Source organism: Nipponia nippon, unplaced genomic scaffold, assembly GCF_047370975.1.
Source record: "Nipponia nippon isolate SJK-2023a ecotype South Korea unplaced genomic scaffold, ASM4737097v1 scaffold_27, whole genome shotgun sequence".
Taxonomy (NCBI): domain Eukaryota; kingdom Metazoa; phylum Chordata; class Aves; order Pelecaniformes; family Threskiornithidae; genus Nipponia; species Nipponia nippon.
In genome coordinates, this window is record NW_028262344.1 from 612,174 (window position 1) to 629,358 (window position 17,185).

The following is a 17,185-nucleotide window of genomic DNA, read 5'->3' on the forward strand; positions in this document are numbered from 1 at the left end:
GGGGTTGTTTTTGGTTTTTTTCTTTTTATACATACTGCAGGGGAAAATAAAATAAACTCAAATCCATTTCAAACCACAACATTTTCCAAGACTATTATAAGACTTATGATGGTCAAGCACAGGCACATGAAAGATTTCTGCTCTTAAGAAAAATAGATTCAGGGGAAAAAAAAAAAAAGAAAGAAACCAGGAACAAAACTCTCTTTTCACACAGTAATAACATCACATACAGCTCCTCATTAAAGTAAGAAGGCGGAACAAATTCTCGTGGCTTCGTGGTGCACAAACAAAACGTACTTGTGGCCTGGTGAAATTTTCAATAGAAGAGCTTGCGCTGGGTAAACTGAATGGCTAGAGCTAATTTAAACCCATTATCTCGTCTTAATTAAAGTCTCAGAGCACATACTATGCAGGCTGAACTCACTACTAACCAAAGAAAAATCAAGTTTGACTCTCTTTAATGTGCCTTAATAACCACCTTCAAAAGAAGGCAATTCATTGTGAACTCCAATTGTGTTTCTTTGAGCAAGAATGCATCCACCTTAGCAAAACTATCAAATCCATGCATTACCTTGGCTTCTGACTTTTCTGAGGTGGCTACCATACGGCCAGGCCACTAAACAGATTCAGTAGATGAAAGGTCTCTCCCCAGCCTTATGGGAACTAAATGTGTTATGTGACTTCTGACGGGTCAAATCTTCCCCCACCGCACATGGCCCTAATTCTCTTCCCATCCTTTGTCTACCTTGCCTGTTTGAGCTGTAAGTACTCTGGGGTGAGGATCAACCATTCTATTAAGCACCTACAATACTTCTAGAAAAACACACTTCACACTTGTTAAAGGTTCTGTTAAAACAACACCACGGTTTCTCGCACAACTTTCTCACACAACTGAGACATCTTGCCCTCACGCAGACAGACGCGTGACAGGCAAAGCAGGAACCCTTATTTTACTAGTGAACTGTGACTCACACACACAGCCCCAGCCAGCTGACACGATGCTGAGGGTGACTTGTGCCAGTCAATGCTTCATCAGTGCTGTGTCATCAATTACTCAAGAACAGTGAACACTGTAGCGTAGACCAAACTGCAGTTCTGTCTGTGATCACACATCCCATTCAGTGGGGAGCAGACCATTTTTAGCCTCTCTTAAGACCAATTTTACAATAATGATAGTTTTACAATTCTGTTTAACTTTCTATTCAAAGTCTTAAAGCGCGCTGCAAAAAGCCCAGTCTCATCTCATCTGATCTGAGGTCATTTAATAAAATACCAACCACTGAAGAAACCTTACCACATATAACTTGTGCCAGATAACTGCCCACTCCCTCAGGGTAGAAGTGAGTTCTTGTCCAAGGGGCAATTCACTTGGAATCACTGTTTCATGTTGCCTAGGGAAAAAAAAAGGAGAAAACAGAAAAAAGTGTTACACTCGAGATTAAAACTTAGTAGTAAAACATCCTTTTTTAATAAACGCGTAAACAGAAGTTTCAGAAGGCTGGCTATTCACAAAATTCAGTCATGATGCCAAGACTCTTAAATTGTTCAACTGGTTCTCCAACAGACACGTGCGCATTCATTACCCATGTTTCAAGTTTCTTTCAGTCTTGTTCGTTTCAACTGATCTGTTCCAGAAACATAATGCTAAACAGACAGAAATTAAGTTTGGAAGAATCACCGCTTGCAATGGTAACTTGGCCACAATAACTAAAAACAAAAAAACCCCAACCAAAACCAGAAGAAAAAAAAAAAAAAAAAAAGTACTTTCTAAAGTCTCTTCCTTTGCAACTGCTGTTTTCCTCTCACTCTAACGATCACAGAACCAGCTCTAAGAATCAAATGAGGAGTCATTTCCTTACATGTTTTCCAAGACAGGAAGGAATTCACACTCCTGCTGGCTACTTGGCTGCGAGCAGGAGTGTGTTATGACTTGCAGAAGTCCCCAGAGGAGCTAAATGTAACTTGATTGACCTGCCTCACTACTAACTTGTCTAGCAGAGCTTTCTTATTTTTACAAACAGTATTCTCCTGCACCTATGCCTACAATTGTGGTATCTACGATACTCTGAAAAAAAAAGTTATGCAGCTCCAGAAGTCTAGCGCAGGCGGTATGCCCTGCTGCACGCACAGACCAGTAGCACTCATTACAACCACCACTGCTTAAGTTTCATTTAAAAAAAAAAAAAAAAAAAAAAAGTAACACCATTCCATTGTTCTTGCTACCAAAAGTATACCTCAAGAAGCTCCAACCTACCCCCGGTCCTTCACAATTGCCTCTTTTAAGTGGATATATGTTTCTGGGAAAATGCCCTAAAAATAAATACAGAAATAAAATAAATAAATCACACCATAGGATATGACTTGACAAAAATGCATTCAACAGAAAGCAGGGGAAGAGGGTAAGAGCATGATCAGCAGAACAGTAACTGTGACTGATGTTTACTGTTTACCTATAAAACAGAAACATGTTAGGTCCACCAGTCCCAGTATCACAGGAAAAAAGCCAGTAAGGAGCATCAGGTTGCATGCTTGAGCACTGTATTTGATATTAGCACCTCAGAGAAGTTAATTCCTTGTTTCACTGTAATGACACTCATCTTGCTGTATGAAATGTTGTAAGCTCTTGCAAACTATCAATCATACTCATTTGTTCTTGTTACAAAATACTCTTGGAGTCATTTGTCAAGTTGCCCTGGACCTGTGGTTCTCTAGAAAAGCTCACAACACATGACAGCATTTGTAGGAATTCACCAGTCCCAAGTTTCCATTATTTAAAAGAAACCTTCTAGGAGCGCTACAATCCTTTTCTATTTTCTTGTCATTCCCCTTTACGCCTGAAAAGAGGTGCCAGAATTCCTATGGGAAACCAGATTTCCATGCAGTTTTCAGACTGGTTTCACAAACCTCAAGAAGTTTGGCCGAGGTCCATGCGTGCATAATTTCTTGGAATATTTTCCAAGTCAAATCAAAACTCTAGTCTTACCATTACATATAACTAATACTGGACGTGTACAGGTCCAAGACCATAATAATAAAACAATAAGCTAGCGTATGCAGATAGGCAACAGTCAATTTTGCTAGTTCAAACTACATTACGCATGCTTACAATGGAGGAGTACCCAGTTAATGGTTCTGAAACATTTACCTCAAGGGCATTTATTTCTATCACTAAGGCAAAGGACATAGCAATGAGGAGACCTGCACAATATTAAGACAAGAAATACAGCAGAAGCATAGCAGATTACAGCACCGGATGGGGTCTGGCAAGGTGTGAAATAAAAATTAGAGTTACTGAAAAGTGAGGTCATACCTTCTTAGATTTATTTCGGAGTGTGTATCCTCGGTACCAGCCTGTCAAAGGGAAACAAAAAAAAATTTTTTCTCCTGTCTAAAGCAATTAAATATACGTTGTCATGCTCACCACGATTCTACAACATAGATCTATTGATCTTGCTCATTTGAGATCTACTATTGTGAAGACACATCTGCTCTCGTTGTAGGAGGCTTGGTTCCTACGAGTAGGGCAGAAGGGTGTCTGTTCCTACCATGAACTGACACCCTCACTTCTACTCTGCATATCCATTTGGGTTGTATTGATAGGGCTCAATGGAAAAGCGGGCCACTCCGTGCTGCACATTTTGAAAGGGACAATCCTTGTCCATAAAGCTCACAAGCTATAGACACAGCACAGACCCACTGCTATGATCATTTGACAGATGAGGCGGAGAGACACAGACATGCATGCAGAACTACTAGCCCAAGGTCATATAGCATGTATCTGGCAAAGAGAAATATATTCAAGTGTCCCAAGTCCAATTCCACGCCGTCCCTTCAAAATTTTCTTCTCTATGAAGTGCATTTTCATCCAAATCATCATATAGATTGTGGTTGAGCTCCACATTGTATAGGTTCATTATCATCTTCTATGACTCAGTCTAAAGCCTTCCTTCAAAGGAAGGCTGAAAGAGAATGTTTTATTAGATAAGGCAAAAAAACCCAAACCCCAACCTGCTTGCCCTGGTAACGATATTGTTTCTCAATCTTATCTTGATGAGATCTAGTAAAGTGTAAGATACAAAGTAATAACTGTGATCCCCACGACTCAAAAGCATATGTCACTTTCAGATGTATGTGTCTTCTCTCTTCAGCACCTGGGGTTTGACCAGTATTTTGATTTCAATGTCAATGAAATGCAAGCATATGAAAAAGTCGCTGTATTTCTTGCATCCTCAAGTGAGCCTTGCTGAACGAGCAGATAGGAGAGAAGCAGAGCTGTGGGCCAGTCACTCCCACTCTTCTCCCACCACCTCCAAACTGTGAGAGACAAAGGGATTTTTTCTCTCCACCCTCACCTTCATCGTTTGTCTCAGCAATGGAAAAGCTGTGCATCATCGAGTGCACTCTTTCCACTGGGTGCCTGTTCCTTGCCATAAGCAACAGTTTCCATCACCTTCAGTCCTCCTGAAGTTACTGCACTGGAAATAACAAACTAACCATTTTAGAAGAAGAATCTGCCCTGTTTTGAACACTGATGTGCAGGCATAATGTCCCTTGTATTGTTCTGGGGTAGGATGCAAACTTCCGTTTTCTCACTGACTCTTAGCCACTAAAAACATCATTCCAAACGTGAAGACTCTCTGCGACCCCAACTCTCAATTAACCCTGCTCCTAGAGCACCGTTTTTTGACTCTTAAGGTTCTACTTGCATTGAAACCGAAAACACTGACGCTACCTCTTAGCGACCATGAAGGGTTGCTAATCTATAGATTATGGTCTGCAATGCGTGAATGATGTTCAGGGCTATCAAGACAGACAACATCACTGATCCAAGATGATTATGTCCAGCTGACTGCCAGAAGGAACAGCATCAAGAAGGCAAAGGGATTTAAGGGAATAATCAGGCAAAGACGACAGGAGGGGAGGGTGGCGTTTTGTTTTGGTTTTTCCCACCATATATTTATATATTTAGCAAAGAAGGTTCCACGAAGAACCATGGATTTGAAACCCCTCGACCATAAATTAGAGTTTAGGGTGAGGTTTTTTTGTTTTTTGTGGGGGGTCTTGTGTTTTGTTTTGGTTGTTTTTTTTTTTTTAATCACAGTTTTGTCCCCTTTCTCTAACAAGGAGAAAGCGAATCAGCTTGACCACATAAATCCCAATATTCCTGTAGTAAGTTAGAAGGAAAGACGAAATTCCATTCCTTCCACAGGATGAAGGTAAGATTATACATTGATCATGGACCAATGGATAAGGTACTGGATTAGGGATGAGAAGATTTAGGTTCTATTTTTATCTAAGTTGTAATTAATTGAATGGTCAAGTACAAGTTATTTAGGGTGTGATACAAAGCTCTTGGAATTTAACAAGAGTATTTTCCCAGTGATTTCAATTCCATTTGAGACAGTCTCTCAGCTGTTCGATACCACAACTTCCTCATATTTAAAATGGCCTCTTGGCATTAACCATATTCCTGTAAAATATTTTGCAATCATTGCATAAAAGCATGCTGTATATTATTACGCAAAACTATTTCAGCAAGCATCTCATACAATTTTTTCAGAATTCTGCCCCAATTTTCAATGAACTTATTCATCATTTTAAAAGGAACAAAAGCTTTTGGCAGTGGTCAATTGATTACTTTATTTCTTCTTAAAAAAAAAACAAAACAAAAAAACAACAAAGCAAACAACAAACCAACAACAAAAAACCACCACAAAGCAAAACAAAAAAAACCCAACAAAACCTGCCTAAAGCTGCAGAGGAACGATAGACTATTGAAGTGTTTCTCTTGAGTATTTTCCCCAAGCAGAGATGTGCTAAATGGAGAAAGGCTTTTCAGTTGAAGATGACATGGCAAATTTCAGCTACTACAATACTCTTTCAAACCGAAATCTGATTAAAAACGCAAGGATAGCAGACTGAGTCTTGCAAAGAAATGTCATAAAGTTTGGTTTGCGGGGTTTTGGGGGGGTTGGTTTGGGGGTTTTTTGGTTTTTGTTGTTTGGTTGGTTTTGGTTTTTGTTTTTTAAATGGAACACAGGTCCTCAATTTTATGTTTCATTAAATGGATTTTATGCAGTATGTAAAAGATCAGAAAATCTAAGAAAAAGATATTCAAATTACAACAGTTTAGACAATGAAAAGTTATATACAGTTATGCAATCCCAGGTCACGTGCTTAACCACAAGGCCTTTGTTCCTCTTCTTTCTGTCTCTCAGTACCACAACATACATACCGCTGCACTGTACCGAAATAAAACAAGGGATTGCTTCATTTATCTACGGCGGTCAGAGGAAAGATAGAAGACTGAAACTAGGAACAAATTCAATGCAAACTTATTTTCATCAGGAGAAGAAACTGATCAGAATCACGGTACGTGGGCACATTTTACTTCTATCCACAATTTGGCTATTTCCCACAGCTTGCATGAAATGATAATATACATTGCAGATTAGAAAAGATTCCCCTAAACAGAAACGTATCCTCCCCAGCTCACTACTCAAGGACAGATTCCCAGAGAGTAAGTAAATCCTGCACTGAAGCAGCCTTCACAGTACTGGACACAGCAAGTTTCCTTCTTTTCTTGGATTTCGCAGTATATGCCCAGTCTTTACAATATTTGGCAAACAACAGGAAAAGCATGCACTGCTTACCTTGTTATCAACTGGAAAAAGTAATTCATGCCCTTCTGCAACCAGACAGCCAACCAGAGAAAGGAGGAGAAAAAAAACCACCTTGCTTTGCAGTTTACAAGAGCGTATCATGACCAAGACATCTGAACTAACACCACCATGCTTTGCAGAAGGTATATGTGTATTTGTTTTAAAGGGAAGGTACATCTAAGAAAACTGGTATCTTCCAGATCTTCATGTATAATAAATACACCATGGTGTTTCACAGCGTGCTTGGAGCCCAACTAAGACATTTCAAAAGGTATTTAAAATCAGTCTCAAAGTAAAACACTGAATATGCAAATTTAGACCCTATCTACAGTGCAAATCCTACTTACAATTGCACCCAATGGCAGATTGACAAAGATGCAGTATGCCACAATCTTCATCTTCCTGGACTGAAAGAAATGCCGCATAATCTAGACTACGGAGTTATTCGATCCAAGAGCAAACAGCTCTCAGGTTGTCCCTATACGGATTCGAGCTGCATTGGACATCAGCATGTTATAGTGCGTACTAGAAATACCTGAAACCTTTAGTTCAAACTGCTCAGTTTGCGGTTTCAGCTCTGATGACCTTCACTTCGATGTTGCGTACTTTGTCCAAGTTGAAGCTACTCTTTACAGGGTTCATCAGCCTTTGACGAATCCTTGACATAGGCAAGCTGCAGTCCAGCAGTACGAACAGTCTACCATGTTATCACTCCCTTATCTTCTTTTGTGCACTCACAATCCAAGCCTAACTGTGCAGTTGTAACTGGAACTTATAATACATTAGGCAAAGCATCTGTTTAGAGTGTGAGAAAAGAAAGCTTTGTTAACAGAAGTGCAATGCCAGAGCCTCACCCCAAATTTGGCCAACTTTCCAAGGACTTCCAGCCTTTGCAAGAGGCCTCTAACTCCTGATAGCATGAGCTAGCATAAATGAGCAGGGATTTTGCAATTTAAAGGTGCCTTCTCTCATTGCGAGGCCATTAGGCAGTACACCAGCAGCACCTGACTGCAGGCACTCCACCTTAAGAGTCTGCAAGACACTACGGTCTGTGGCAAAGCCACATAACATTAGAAGTTTGTGTAGCACAGAGGCCTGTACCAAACCACATCCATACCTTCTGGCTTGCACTTTAATTCACTTTATTGCTCTTTGCTTCTCACACACCTACCATAATGGCTTAACTGTATCAGTGTTATGTCTCAAAGCTATTCAGCCAGTTCAGAGTCAGATAACATTCACTCTTAACACCAAAACCCTGCACAAGCTTCAACCTTGCTGCCTCGCTGTCAAGGAACAAACTGTGCACTTCAATTCTTGCAGACAGAGCAGAGCCAGCCAAAACCCCAGATGCAGAATACAAAGAGCTTTCAAGTGAAGGCTGTCTGATACACAGAGAGCCCTCACTGAACACGGCTGAGGAATGAATACCTGCTGTCTTCAACCAGGAGGAAAAAGCAGGCACGTTCTAGATAACTGAAAGAGCGGTAAGCGAACCGTGGTGCAACTCACAACCCACTGGTAACTCACAAAAGATGCTCCTGTGCATCCTGAGGTAGGAACAATAGCAAGCAGCAAGATTTTCCAAGCAGCTATTACCATTACATGAGAGCCTCTGGACAATCCTGAAAAACTCCCTTAATTCCCTAAAGAATGTTACCGATAGCCTAAGGAACGGCCTCAGCCAGGAGCTGCAGGGATAACTCACACCAACTAAAAAAGGACTTCACAAGGCACCTCTGAGCCTTTCTTCTTGCAAAGCCAACGCCCTGCTTAAACGGAACCTTTTTCTAAATTGAGACTTGTGCATCCAGATAAGAACAGCGATTAGCGGAACAAAAAACCCCACTTTTATCAGACTGGAGTTGTATTTGTAAGTATACATCATTAGCATGAGAAAAAACAGAAAAGGCTTCTTGTGAGAACGCTAGTTCTCAAAAGCACAACCCACAGATGTCTGGAAACAAAGCTGAAAGCTGATGTCCCAAAAGAAAGAAAAATTGATATGATAAGACATGAGAATTTCCTCCCAAGCAGACAGAATATCAGAATTTGGAGTTTTTAAGATGAATTTATGGAAAATAAGACCAGACCCACAGCAGAGTTACCATCTCAGAGACAATCCGTGCCTTTTCCTTTAGATTCATAAGTGTCTGGCCTGAATTTTTGGCTGGTCTTTCCAGGAAAAGTATTTAGTTGTACTGCAGTAATTCCTAGGTGCCTCAGTCACAAACTAGGATGCCACACTGATGGCTCAGCGTAGGAAAACAATCAAAACACCTTCCCAAACAATTTACAATCAATCCTCTTAGGCTGAAGTTCCATTTCAGGTAAAAAAGGGATGCCATTTGGGTATTCATTTGTATTCTTGACTGTCTCTCTGTTAAAACAGCTGATTACAGACCACGTAGTAGGATTAAACAGTGATGCTGCTTTAAAAAAAAAAAAAAAAGAGAAAGGAATACCTAAACATTTTGGGAAGTACAAGATGCATCCCCTTCACGAGGACAATTTTCATCCCTGACGCTCCCTTATGAACTAGTTTTGCAAAAAGACACAAGTTAGTACTCTCACATACGGATTTTTTCCCCTTTCTCCCTCTCTCCCCCTCCATCAAACACACTCACCACTATCACACACATCAGTGTAAAGAACACACATTGGCAACATAATCTGCTTTGACATGCAGGAACTGGCTACCTGTTTCCAGTGACAAGGTCAAAGAGAGGTGGAAAGAGAACAATTGGCTAAGAACGAATTGCTAAACAAGCAGCTTGACGTTCCCAGCAGAGATACTAAAGAGGCTTTGTACGCTGAGTCTTTTTCAATCTGATGCTGCTTGTAAAAACGACTGAATTTATATTTTGGAAAGAGTATTTGAATTTTGGAGAGCCTTCCAAATGAAGCAGTGACTACTACATTCTTTAAAATAATTAAATGGCTGTGTTCCATTCCTACTATTGAAATCTTCATTAAACAGTCTAGTTTAATAAGTAGATATGAAACACACAAGCGCAATTTTCATCTTTTTTAAAACAGGAATTTTGTTTTCCTTTCTGCAAGATGTTTTACATTAAGGTATGTATTATGAAAAACTTCCCAGTAAAGTACGGGGAGAAGCAGCCTAAAAAGGGCATGGAAGCTCCAGAACTGGAGGCTTTTTAAAACATACAATGCCAGTTCATGATATTACAGCTTAAACCAACATTACTTTTGAAACAATTAGACCTGCCCTCCCCTTTTCTTTCATCCACTGCCTCTGTTGTCTCAGATCAAAGACCTTATTCAGGTTAAAAGCTGTATTTTTTTTAATTATTATTATTTTCCAGCTGGATCAGTTCATCACATGACTATGCAAGCGCTGGGCCTGACACAAGGAAGAGCCAAGGTAAACAGGTATGGTGTGAAAACAGGAATGAACAGCCAGAAGTGTTTCTTTCTCTTGCAGCACTGCCTTGAGATGCTAGTGAAATCTTACCTTGACAAACCTCTGCCAGGAACAGCGTAGATATGATTGCCGCTTCTGTATTTTATGTATTTTTAATACCGTTTTAAAAGTCAAGTGCATATAGCAAACACTACATAGCAAGCTTTGTGCTTTTGGGCATATCAGAAGTTGAAAATCTAGATCTGACATTTGTATTATTTAAAAAAATAATCTTTATTTGTTATATTTGCTTTCAAAAACTATTGCAAAGTACTTGGAAGCGATTTGCAACCTACCTTCATACATCTCCAAAATGTGAACGGTATCGCCAACTTGCAAGGAGAGCTCCACATCTTGGACAGCGTCATAATTGTATATTGCTAAAAAGAGGAAGAGGGGGGAGAGAGATGAAAAACACAATCATGAAAGCTGTGAGGTAGTCTGATTTTGAAATCTGGTCTCATGGCACCTGTCAAAGGCAGAATATGACTTTGAAAAAGCACTATGAAGTTACTAAGCTATCCCGTGTATATAATACACTGGAAAAGTGTGTAGCGTATCTATTTCCAGATTCTATCATCAGTTCCTGCAAGGATAAGAAATATTATTCTTAACAGCCAACAAAGTTTGTCTTTTACCTTTAAGAATACAGGCCTGTGACACTATATTAAGAAGCTGCATCTTCCCCCTTTACTGACAACGTGCCCAGCAAAGGTCACTATTATCCCAGGCAGAGGTTATGGATCAATTAGGTAATTGTCATTTTTTATTAGTGTTTCACAGGACTAACTGCAATGTAGCACTCAAACACTGGCAAAACAACATAAATTAGATGTCATAAGAAAAAATGCCACTGTTCTGTATTAAATGCCTCAGACTATTTGCTGCTAAAGGCTCTTTCCAGACAAGAACAATCTTAGCACAAAAACTTGAGATTCCCTGCAAATTTAATCCCTACCAAAGACAAAGCTAATCTGAATGCTTATCGGATTTCCAGTAGGAATAGGATTAAGTCCAAAAGCCCACACTTCTAAACTGCCTTTCCTCTGGAACTTTCCTGAGGTGCACAGTTTCACTGGGCAAAGCAGAAGAGCCCTCCTTAGAGCTGCTGGAGGCTTGTCGAGATGAGAAAGTTTAATTTGAATTTGCTTTCAAACCAAGGCAAGTAAAAAGACATAAAGCAGTCAGGAAAATGCTTTGCTATGGTTCAATGAATTGATCATCTAAGTCAGAACAGACCACTCCTCAACCAAAATGAGATTATCTTATTTATTTATTTAAAACACTGGTTTAAGTACAGATCACATCTTAAATGCAGCAATGCAATCTTCTCACACACGCAAGTGTCATATTTACGTATCCAAATCTGCTCCGCAAGCAAATGTATTAGTGAAGTAAGCACAATGTTTCTTTTTAAGAAGGCAAATAAATCATGCAAACATTTCCAAGGGGCTTTGGGAAAATTCTTCAGAGGGTTTGTATTTGAAGAACTCTCTCTGAAAATTAAATAAATAAATAAAAAATTGAGCTCTTATGTCAGGAAATTTGCATCGAATGCCTAGCATTTCCGTCAAGATGAGGTATATTGCCTCCTGGCAAGGATCCAGTATAAACAAATGACTGTGGCTTACCACACCGGAAATTCTCTCACATACACTAGGTTTCTTTAAAATATTCTAACTATAAATAATCCAACAGAAGTAGGCAGGCAATGCGAATTCCCTGCGGTATCTGAAATAGACCCTGATCACAAACAGATACTTATTTTCTTACGCTGCAGAGGCAGTGTTTGTTCACGGTGGCCCTAATTCATGTCTCCCATAACTTCAGTGCCTGCAGAGATACACATAGAGCGTGCATTGAATCTATCACATCGTTTTCCAGAGGGTAACAGGAATGTTACTGGACTTTTGCTCCTAAGGCGCTAGCTGCTTCGACATCCAGCTTCTTCTCCCTCCCCGCAACGGTGTTGTAAGCCAAGATATTAAAAAATGACTGGTCATCTGGATATTCAGTTTAGACACCTTAAAGGCTCCAGAATAGGCCCAAAAGTAAAAATCCCATCAACATTTTTGCAGAAAAATTTGGATAATGTTTATGGCCAAAAACAAGGACGAATATACACAGGAGTAGATAAGAGTAATCCATTAAGAACTACCTCGTATTGACAGACGCCACGATCGTAAATTGACAGAAGAACTGGTTAATATTGTATTTGATTCAGTTAAAAAGAAACCGTTCTGCCAGATACAGAAAATAATTCTGCAAGGTTTTGCAGAGGTCAGCCTAAAAGCGCAGCGCCCAATCCAAAGGAAAGTAAACTCCCTGCGGCCATGCCTTCTGTTGCAGTAAACCTGCCAAATCACTAATGTTAAGCAGGGATGTTGCAAGCCATGACTTGGATGGGACATCTCCAAATCTCCCCAAGGTGCAGCAGGAAGCGGTGGGGATGGATAAAACAATCCAGGCTTCCTTTGGAGTCACTGCTGAACTGCTGGCCCACAACGTGCTACGGGGACACTGCGCTACACAGGAGGTGTCATTCCTCAGGTGAAGTCCAGGCATCAAGCAGTCTATGGACATTAATAATCCTATAGCCCTGTCAACAGACTTAGAAGATTTAAAGCACAGTGTCTTAGCCAATTGCTAACTTGGCCGATTACATTCTGTCTACTGAAGTTTCCTCCTGTGGTTACAGCTGGACTGCCTTACTTTCTGTCTTAAAATGCTGTTTGAGATTCCCATTTCATGCCTGTGCTCACCATGAGAAATGGCTGCTGTTTAGAAATGCATGTGTGCTTATATGTATAGGGATTCCTACATACAATTTCTAGATGCCTTGGGTTTCTTTGGGACAAACAGACATCATGTAAATACCAGCCTGTATTTTTCCATAAAATGCCGCTTTAGCTTCAGACAAAAGCGGTCTGAGCAACACCAAGTGTCTAACAGAAAGGTGGGCGGGCATCAGACACGCCTTTCTTTTGAGAACACAGACAGTTAATTCAAAACCAAAGAGCACAACAGCCACAAGAAGAGGGAGAACTAAACACTGCAGTTCCCCTCACCAAAGATCACAACAGCCACAAGACAGAGAACTGAACGTTGCAGTTGCCTTCCCTTCTCTTTCCCTGCTTTACCAGAAAGGTTTCACATCCCAACCTGCAGCATTTACAAGCTAAAGGAACACGCTTCTGCCACTACACATCAAAAAAAGGCAAGATTTGTACCATCTTGCTTTGCTAGACTGAATTGAGCAAGAACAGAGGGTCACTGTATATAAAATCTCCTACCCAATGGTTATGCACAAGGTTATAAAAGACAAATTGCTGGCATATTTTCCCTGGGAGCTTTACTGTTTGCAACTGGTGCTTCCTGCTGCTTGAAGTCAGTCCTGTCCGAAATAGTCCATCTGCAGTTATTTGAACTGCTTAGCCTCTTTTTCATTGTGTGTATTTAATCTGACCTCTTTCAGACTTAAAAGAAAAAGGACGCTGCGCATAACAAACATGGTCACGGCATGAAAAAATAAAAATAGTTCATATAAAATCCTGACAGAGCAGCAAGAAAGGAAGAAGGAAAAAAAAAATAGAGACTTTTGTCCCCAAATTTGCAGGAATATCGGAAGTTAAGTCTTTTTGCTTCAATTTAAACTTCAGCTGAGATTTTGTCCTTTGAAATTCACTTTAGAATGGTGATCCTGTTCCTTTTATCAACCCGAATGAAAAGCAGCACTGAAGTCTAGCAAATTTAATCTAAATAAAGAGGCAGAGGTAGAAAACATGATCCAGAAGAAGGAGATACTGGGTTTGTTTTAATGACCATATTCTTTGAGCATAACTAGAGGCAATGTATCATATTATTTAATTTACAGTCCCCCAGTTTGATCAGTGGAAAGTTTAAGAAATGTTTTTTTCAACAGTGCATCCAGCCTATGGAATTCATTAGGAGGGAAGGTCAGAGGAGTCAACGCTGGAGCTGGTTTGAAAAGGGCAACAGATAACTTCATGACTGATGACAGCAGCCTGAGTAATGTAGGTAAAGATAAGGAGAAGCAATTTTCATGCTTCAGGGCAGAAGGTGATGCCTCAAAACGGATGGAGAAGGAACTCCAAAGGCATTGCACAACTGGGCGTGCACGGTGGGTGTCGGGGGATACGCTGTTCTGTGCTGAAGCATCACGCAACGGGCATCACCAGAAACAAGGACTACCCGAATGGCAAAGGAAACCTGAGATAGCCTGGGCTTTCCAGGGTAGCAGGGCTCTGAGTAATAGCTACCGGTGAGCTGGAAGTTTCTGAAAAGGCAGAGTTTGATGCGGGCTGGCACAGGACAGTATTATGATGGGGAGAGCAGGTTTAGTTATGTCACTCCCTCGAGTTGTATGAAGGCACAAGATTAATCACCGGACACATTCCTGATCTGTGAAACACCAGACAGCGGCACTTAAAACAGTAAGAAGCCTCAATGTCACGCACGGGGCGGAAAATGAGAAGCAGCACAATTATATCACAAAAACACACCCAAAACACACTTTGAAAAGCCACAAAGTTTCACTTTGTCCAAGAGGCCTGGGAGAAACCTTAATTTGCAAGAGGTCTGTCAGCAACTCATTGAGCCTGATCTAGCTTCTAGTGAAACCAGTGGGAGATGAGGCACGTTTCCATGAAAGCAGCGTCAAGCTTATTTCTTCAGTGCCTACCAACAACATTAATTTGTAAGGAAGGTGATGGTGCAGTCAGCTCCAATGCCACGTACACATCTGGCTGCACTTTAAAGAGCCAGTGCACATCTGGACAAGTGATCTCCTGCACCAATGCAGTGTCTTTCACACAGTACCACCGACATGTATTAGAAAGGTAGCAGTTGTTCTCTTTTGCATGCAGAGAAACTGAGGACAGAAAAACTGAACGTCATACTGTTCATCTGCAGCATATCCAAAGATGAAAACCAAGCATTAATTCCTAGACCCATTTTATCCACAAGACTGTAACTCATTTTCAAGAGGGTTCTAAAAGTGAAACGCAGGTAAAATGTCCGAAACTAACGTGAACGAGGCAGAAACTGTCACATACCATTTTGTGCGTAATTCTAAGCAGAATGAAATGGAATCCTTCCCTCAATAACTTGTTTAAATGCATTTGAAATATGGATTATTGGCCTGAAAAACACAGCCACTGCAAGATGCGTTATCTCTAACTTGGCTCAAAATAACCACCCCTCCACCCATTACAAAGACACTATAACCGCTTCTAAATACCATGTCCCACTTGTCTGAAGTCTGCCCTCACCACTATCTGATAGGAGAGGGCTGTGCCTTGCTTCCTCCGAACAAAGAATCACATTCAGTGCTGTTGCAATAACCAGACTTCAATCTGATTACATCTTTCAACTGAAGAGTCGAAAACTATTGTACGGAAACAGAAATATGTGCTTTTATGCTGCAACAACCCTGTATTAAGAAATGGCATTTATGCCGGACGGCCCCATTTGGAGAAGCCTGGTATGCTATCTGTTGCCAAGATATAACCAAAAAAACAGTGGCTTTATTTAAAAAACAAGGAACTGCCCAAGGAATTAATTCTTAATAGGAACAAAGGCTTTTTGATGTTTGAGCAAAAACGTTCTTGTAACTTCCCAGGAATTTGTGTCTGAAAAATTGAGAATAGCATAATTAAGATTTATATGTCAGACTACTACTTCAAAAACAAAAAAAAGTAAGTCATGGTTCAACACTGTGAAACATGCACATTAACTGACTGTTATGAAAAAAATTACTACTCCTGAACTGGTTGATGCTGACATTCAGTCTCAATTCTACAAAGTTCCAAGTGATTGCTTAGCATTTTGAATGCAAATAATCCAGAATAACAGGATTATGTGGATGGGAATGCTTTAATTAACAGCCATCATTAGACTTCAGAGTCAAACATCTGATGAGCCACAGCTAGAGGTGGACCATTAACATCTTGTGTATTTATTGTTTCAGGCTGACCTCACATACAGGAATACACCCGGAAGGACTTTTACTTATCCTTAACATTTTTAAACTGGGTTATCTTAAAAATGGGCCTTAAATCAACTGAGAAATTATACCGACTCCCTGTGCAGGAGGATACGGCACGGCCTTTCTAATTTGGATTCTGTAACTGTCAGTTTCTATATTCACTTCTTTCTTTTGAGAACCATGAGAAAAGCAGGAGGATCCACTGTCCTAAACATGCTTCCAACACCTGCATTTCCAGCCTTAGACTATACCAATAACCAAACCCAAATAAGGCTGTGACCTGCTCACCTGCCGAGGACAAGGAAGTGTGTCTGCCAGACGCACAGTTGATCAAAAGTCTGCTAAGATTTTTCTTATTTCCTCCGAATAACAGAATGTTATCCTGGAGATGGGATGGACAAATAGTCTAAGGTTTTGCAGAGTCTGTCCTGCACAAACAATCTAAATCAAACTAATTTCCAAATTTAGAACTGGGGAAGATTTTCTCTTTCAGTCGTGCCATCATGAACTTTTGGATATTCCTGGCTCTCTCTCTCTCCATCATAGATTGGATCAGATTCTAGGATCAATGGTTTAATCTCTTAAAGCCTGGATTGCTTTGGAAAAAAACAACTTAACAACCTCAGCCCATGGGAATATGGATGGCTTCACAAGCGTTACACAAGTGCTCCAACTAGATGATCTAATGGTCTCTTATGGCTTTAAACTCTACAGACTAAACCCACAGTCAGTTCCACAACAACGCTCTGGAGCAAGTGGCAGACCCAATGACAAATTACCCCATGTATTTTAATTAGAGCTTCTTAGTAGATTCAGATCAGGCAAACTGAGATGATTCAGAACTGTTGAAGCAAGAGACATACTGATTATAAAAGAAAAAGAAATAATCTCCATCTTTTCATGTCTGCAGAATTCCCATTAGTCATCTTCCCCTCAAATATTTACTGCAAAGTGTTTATACCACAGTAGCTGTATGAAAATAAAGGAGACCCTGTTCTCAGAGTGCATCTATACTGCAATAAAGGACAGAGATATACATCCTAAACATACACTGACTGGGATACCAGTAATAACGTCATCATAGCATAA

At 40.3% G+C, this 17,185-nt stretch overlaps 1 protein-coding gene across 3 annotated transcripts in view; it reads right to left on the bottom strand.

Moving 5' to 3' along the window:
• The window catches only part of DOCK5 (dedicator of cytokinesis 5), a 97,799-nt gene that overhangs the window by 69,583 nt on the left and 11,031 nt on the right, over positions 1–17,185 (bottom strand). For all 3 annotated transcript variants that reach the window (XR_015705993.1, XR_015705994.1, XM_087763117.1), the window contains exons 2-5: positions 10,386–10,469; positions 3,311–3,351; positions 2,255–2,310; positions 1,295–1,391 (exon numbers count right to left, since the gene is read on the bottom strand). Coding sequence is in view for 1 of the 3 variants with exons in the window: in XM_087763117.1 (XP_087619243.1) it covers positions 1,295–1,391; positions 2,255–2,310; positions 3,311–3,351; positions 10,386–10,469 (278 nt within the window). In the remaining 2 variants the exon portion in view is untranslated. The remainder of the gene's footprint in view (positions 1–1,294; positions 1,392–2,254; positions 2,311–3,310; positions 3,352–10,385; positions 10,470–17,185) is intronic.